Below are 6,952 nucleotides of genomic sequence, written 5' to 3' on the forward strand. Positions count from 1 at the left end.
GTTTCAAGTACCTAGAGGAGTGTACTAATATAAGGCAGAAAAATGGGATGAGTTTAAAATCTTACAAAGGTTAAAAATTATGATAAAACAGAAGGTTAATTAGAGCACATGATCTTATAGAAATGTGTAGTGTTATAAAATTAGTTATATCCTAAGATTGAAGAATTAGGCAAGCATTCAAGTAGCATGGACATACTGTAAAGGCTAGAGGATATATTTGCAGTATATTATTATGAAGAAGATTGTGAGCAGTGCTTTACATAGTATAGTGCTTTTCACATTGAACAAAAAGTGACAGCACCCATACTATGTAGAGGAAGGCTTACCATGTTCCTCAATGGTTGTTGTTTTTACTACCAATATATTTTATGTATACACCTTTCCTATAATTTCCTAGTCATAATTGAACATTTCTTCATCTGGTTTTATGTTTCCTAAGGATAAATTTATTTCTACAATATTCTCTTGAGTAATAACATATGGATTTCCAAACATAAAATTTCAATACATTTTGCCATTTTATATCAACCAATAACATAATATGTTGTTATTGGCTTTGTTTTAGCAGTCACCCTAGTAAATGTAACTGTAAATACATTGGAAATCCAAGGGAAAAGCTCTCTTGACAATCTACAGAAAGGGAAGTCCTGTTTGTAATGTGATTCTTCCTGTTTAAATCAACCTAAATATCTAAATGAGTCAGTAGAATCCAAGAAATTCCATCCCTTTACTTTGGAAACATGTATACTGGTTTTTCTCTAACTTTATCTTTGACAGAGGCAAAGAGAAACCTGACATACCCTGATTTTTATAACCAGAAAAATAGAGAAATATAGTAGTTAGCATGAGTCATAAGGGTTTTATTTGGTAAAAGAAGGAGGAATTGAGGGCTATCAAGTTTGCTCAACCAGTTTCTGCAACGATTATTCTCTTATTCTCACAATGATATTGTGGTTATTCTGTGATTTCTCTGTCCTTCTTTGTTTCTGTCTCTGTCCATCTGTTTCTCTCTCTCTCTCTCTCTCTCTCTCTCTCTCTCTCTCTCTCTCTCTCTCTCTCTCTCTCTCTCTCACAGACACACAGACACGCACACACACACACAAACACACACACACTGTCTTTTAAAAAGATACTATAACAGAATAGAGCTTCTGAACATACATCAATGTAATCAAAGTATATGTCCGGATATGAAATATGGTCATGTGAAATATGGTAATGTGGACTATGATAAGTGGGACACTGCTAATTAGATTGTGTCTCAAAGCAATTTCATTTGTTTCAGGCATGTTGCATTTATGTTTGAGAAACTGACAGACAAAAAGTTAAGAAGGCAGTCAAAAGAGGCCTCTGGGCTGAACTGATTATTTTGTTTCATTTGCCTTCTCAGGATTTTTCTGTTGCCTTGAGGCCATTGAATAATCCCAGTCATGGATAAAGAAAATTCTGAAGCTGTTCATAGGCCACCAGAACAGAACATGGAAGTAGTTCCAGCAAAAAAGTTAAAATACCAGAAGCCCTCCAACAATATTCTGATGTATTTGATTGAGAGGCAGCTGGGGAAGCCCAAAAACAATATGGATTTGTCAGAATGGGTTTGGACACTAAAGTAAACTGCCCCCTCTAGACTAAAATGGCAATTACAAAATTCATGTTTATGTCCACTCAAAATGAATGACTTAATGATAATTAAAAAACAAGCCACACTGATATTTCAGTCATTAAACTATTCTTCATTTCAACTGCTTTTGGTACATTGTGTTTCTTTTTTTTTTTCATTTCTTTTTTAAAATTTTTATTAAAAAATTTATTTTAAAAAACAAAGATAAATGTACAAATTTTAAGCATTTTGCATAAAAGTATTCAAATATATTTTTGTCAATGATGTTTTTTCTTAAAGGTTTAGTACTGTGCATTATGATCTTGATAGTTACAATGAGCATAGAGTACATGTAAAACAGGATGTAACCTGGAATTAATCAAAGTTTTCTTGCTGTGTAAGAATTGAGCATAATGGTTTTTTTCTTTTCTTATTTTTTTCTTTTTTTTGAATTATATATAGTTCCTGCGGTTAGTATCCAATTATCAGTGACTGCATATTATGTCTGTTCTTTTGTGACTGGTTATCTCACTCAGGATGAGATTCTCTAGATGCATCCATTTTCTTTAGAATTTCATAAAGTCATAGTTTCTGATAGTTGAGCCTCATTTCTCTAGAGTGTTTGGTAATCTACTACTTGCTAGGTAGCAGAGCTGATTCTAATGTTGCCAAGATGTCTTTGTTTGTATTGCCTAAGTTATTTATCTTTCCTCTTGACATCTTGATATCTGTGATTATGTGTGGTCTTGTTAGTGACAGGTGTCTGTTCCTCCTATAGATCTGCAGGCCCTTGGGCTCAGGAAGAAAATTGCTTCTGAGTGTTTGGCTTTTTCTTCAGCAAGCTTTGAGTTCCGATGGCAGTGTCTTACTTATGCCTTTGTAAGCTCATGTGTAGGAGATCTTCTGAGGCTGTTCTGGGTGCTCTGCCCTCTGCCCATACAACCTGAATGTTACTGCCAGGGACATGACTTTTTCTCTAGGCAAAAAGAACCCTTTTCCAGTGAGCACAGAACTGTCTACTCACTGAGAACCCCCAGTTTGCACTCCCAGGTCCTATGTGTCAGACTCAACTCTGGTCCAGGTGTAAATGGGTTAGAGATGATAGATAAGGTTAAAAGACAGAAGAAGAGAAAGGAGATGAACAGGAAATAGGGAAATGAGAAAAAATTGAAGTGAAAAGGAAAAGGAAAAAAGCAGAAAGAAAAACAAAATGAAGACTGTTAAAGAGGTGATAGGAGAGAACAAAGAGAAGGAGGTAAGATCTAAGAGAGGGCAGAACAGGACAAGACAAAACAGGAATAAAGATATGATAAGGAAGTGAAGGGAAAGAAAGAGAGAAGGACAAAAGTAGAAAAGAATACCGACCTAAAGATTAATAGATGATGGAGAAGATGTGAGAACTACAGAACTGTAGAAAAGAATGAAGAGGATGGGGACATCAAGGTGAGTTAACAGAAATGTAGGAAATGCAAAAGTTAAGAGGTAAAAAGGTTTGAGAAGGAAGCGGAAATTAAAGAAAGGAGGAGGAAGAGGAATTGAGATTGAAAGAGAGGTCAAAGGGGCACAGAACAGAGCACAGCCCATCTGCCACACGGTCCGGCAGGCACTAAAGGTTTAAAAACTTGAGAGTAAGAGATCGAGGCAGCCAGGGAGCAGAGAGATCTCTGCTGAGTGTGCACAGAAAGCGCACCCCTGCTCTGCCCGATCCAGGGACCAGGAACACAACTTTGGAACTTCTGTTCCTACCTGGCGACTCTGAGGTGCAGAAAAAGTCTCAGCCCATCTGCCATCTGGATCAGTGGAGATCCAGGGACACAGACCAGATAGATACAAGGGAAAGGCGAGAACATATCACTGACAACAAAATGGCAAGACGAAAGAGAAAGAGTACATCCCAAGGAAACCAAGACAACCTGGCAACACCAGAACACATCTCTCCCATAACAGCAAACATCGGAATGCCAAACACTCCAGGAAAAGAAGACACAGACCAGAAATCATACCTCAAGATGCTGATAGAGACACTTAAACAAAAACGGGAGGAAAAGCAAAAAGATTCAGAAGCTTTTAAAGAGGAAACAAGAAAAACACTCAAAGAACTCAAAGAACTAGAGGAAAACAGAACCAAAGAAATGAAGGAATGTAAGAGGGAAATTAAAACAAAAATTGACACAATAAAGACAACAATAAAAGAGATAACTCTAGAGGAAGAACACCCAAAAAAGAAATCAGGAGTCACAGAAGCAAGCATTTCCAATAGATTACAAGAGATCGAAGAGAGAAACTTGGGGGCAGAAGACAATATTGTAAACATAGACAAAACCGCCATAGAAGATGCAAAAAACAAAAAGCTCCTAACCCAAAATATCCAGGAAATCCAAGACGCAATGAGAAGACCGAACCTAAGGATAATAGGAATAGAACAGGGAGAAGAATATTGACTAAGAGGCACAGTAAATATCTTCAACAAAATCGTAGAAGAAAACTTCCTTACCCTCAAGAATGAGATGACCACAAACATAAAAGAAGCCTTCAGAACTCCAAATAGATTGGACCAGAAAAGAAATACCTCCCGACACATAATAGTCAAAACACCAAGTGCCCAAAGCAAAGAAAGAATACTGAAAGCAGTAAATGAAAAAGGTCAAGTAACATATAAAGGCAGACCAATCAGAATCACACCCGATTTCTCAAGAGAGACTATGAAAGCTAGAAGAGCCTGGACAGACATCATGCACTCCTTAAGAGAGCACAAGTGCCAGCCCAAGCTGCTATACCCAGCAAAACTATCAATCACCATCGATGGAGAGATGAAGATATTTCAAGACAAAACAAAATTTGCACAATATCTGACCACAAACCCAGCACCACAACGAATTATAGGTGGAAAACCCAATACAATGAGGGAAAATACAGCCTAGTAAAAACAAGAAAACTCCTAAACAAGAAAACTAAAAGACTAAAAAGACACAGACACAACTCAACCCACAAAAGCAATAATGGCAGGAAACACAAACAACTATTCCTTGATATCTATTAATATAAATCGACTCAACTCCCCAATAAAGAGACATAGGCTATCAGACTGGATACATAAACAAAATCCAGCCTTTTGCTGCATACAGGCAACTCATCTCAGAGACAAAGAGAGACACTATCTCAGATTAAAAGGGTGGGAAAAAAACTTCCAAGCAAACAGCCCCAAGAAGCAAGCTGGAGAGGTTATTCTAATATTGAATAAAGTAAATTTCCAACCAAAAGTTATCAAAAAAGATAAAGAAGGACACTTTTTACTCATTACCAAAGAAAACTGTCAGGAGGAACTCTCAATTCTTAACATATCTCTTCCAAATAAAAAAGCACCCACATTCATAAAAGAAACCCTACTAAAACTCAAAAACTACATTTTACCCCACACAATAATAGTGGGAGACTTTAATACCCCACTCTCTCCAATGGACAGATCATGGAAACAGAAACTGAACAAGGACACTGAAAAACTAGCAGAGACTTTGAACCAACTAGAATTAATAGATATATTCAGAACATTTTTCCTAAAGTAAAAGAATACACCTTCTTCTCACCACCTCATGGCACCTTCTTGAAAATTGACCACATAACTGGACACAGATCGAGCCTCAATTGATATAAGATAATTGAAATACTCCCATGCATCCTCTCAGATCACCATGGTCTATGGCTGGTCTTTAACAACTGCAAAGACAACAAAAACCCACATACACATGGAAACAAAACAATGTTCTGTTAAATAATAGCAGGGTCAAATAAGAAATAAAGAAAGAAATTAAGGATTTTCTAGAATTCAACAAAAATGAAAACACAACATACCCAATCCTGTGGGACACAATGAAAGCAGTACTGAGAGGAAAACTCTTAGCCCTAAGTGCTTCCAAAAAGAAACTGGAGAGAGCTTACATCAGAAACCACACAGCACAGCTAAAAGCCCTAGAAAAAAGGAAGCAGATACACCCAAAAAGAGTAGACGGCAAGAAATAATCATAATTAGGGCAGAAATAGACCAAAAGAAACAAAAAGAACCATTGAAAAAATCAACAAAACCAAGAGTTGGTTTTTTGAGAAAATCAACAAGATTGATAAACCCCTAGCCAGACTAACTAGAGGGCAAAAAGAGAGTATCCAAATTAACAAAATCAGAAAGGAAAGTGGTGACACAACAACTGAAACTGAGGAAATTCAAGAAATCATCAGATCCTACTACAAAAACTTATACTCCACAAAATTGGAAAATCTGGAGGAAATGGATGAATTCCTAGACACATAAAAGATCCTAAAGTTAAATCAGGACCAAGTAAACCATCTAAATAATCCTATAACACCTAAAGAAATAGAAGAAGTCTTCAAAGGCTTCCCGACCAAAAAAAAGCCCAGGTCCAGACAGGATCAATGCAGAATTTTATCAGACATTTATTGGGGATATAACACCAATACTCTGCAAACTATTCCAAAAGATAGAATCAGATGGAATAATACCTAACTCATTTTTTGAGGCTACAATAACCCTTGTACCTAAAGCACACAAAGACCGTAAAGAAAAGAGAACTACAGACCAATCTCACTTATGAACATTGATGAAAAAATACTCAACAAAATCCTTGCAAACCGAATCCATGAACACATCAAATGATTATTCATCATGACCAAGTAGGCTTCATCCCTGGGATGCAGGGAAGGTTTAATATAAGGAAATCCATCAATGTACTCCACCATATAAACAAACTCAAAGAACAAAATCACATGGTCATCTCACTAGATGCTGAGAAAGCATTTGACAAAATCCAACACCCCTTCATGTTAAAAGTCCTGGAAAGAACAGGAATCCAAAATCCATACTTAAACATAATAAAGGCAATATACAGCAAACCAACAGCCAACATCAAACTTAATAGTGAGAATCTTGAAGCAATCCTGATAAAATCAGGGACCTAACAAGGCTGCCCACTCTCCCCCTACCTATTAAACATAGTACTGGAAGTCATGGCTGGAGCAATTAGACTGCAAAAGGAGATCAAAAGGATCCAAATCAGAAAGGAAGAGATAAGAACATCACTCTTTGCCGATGACATGATAGTGTACTTAAGTGACGCCAAAAATTACACCAGAGAACTCCTACACCTGATAAACAAGTTCAGCAAAGTGGCTGGATACAGAATTAACTCACACAAATCAGTAGCCTTCCTATACTCAAAGGACAAACATGTGGGCAAAGAAATTAGGGAAAAGGTACCCTTCACATTCGTCACAAAATTTATGAAATATTTTGGTGTGACTCTAACTAAGGAAGTGAAGGACCTGTATGACAAGAACTTCAAA

The 6,952-nt window shown here is 36.8% G+C and overlaps 1 protein-coding gene across 1 annotated transcript; it reads left to right on the forward strand.

Moving 5' to 3' along the window:
• Window positions 1-1,430: 1,430 nt before the first annotated feature.
• On the forward strand, window positions 1,431-1,613 carry LOC308414663 (embryonic testis differentiation protein-like; the record flags this gene model as incomplete). The annotated part of the gene is made up of 1 exon (XM_080909889.1): window positions 1,431-1,613. One exon carries the CDS (start codon window positions 1,431-1,433, stop codon window positions 1,611-1,613), a length of 183 nt encoding a protein of 60 aa, XP_080766015.1.
• Window positions 1,614-6,952: the final 5,339 nt, after the last annotated feature.

The sequence above is a fragment of the Micromys minutus genome, assembly GCF_963924665.1.
Source record: "Micromys minutus genome assembly, chromosome: X".
Lineage (NCBI taxonomy): Eukaryota > Metazoa > Chordata > Mammalia > Rodentia > Muridae > Micromys > Micromys minutus.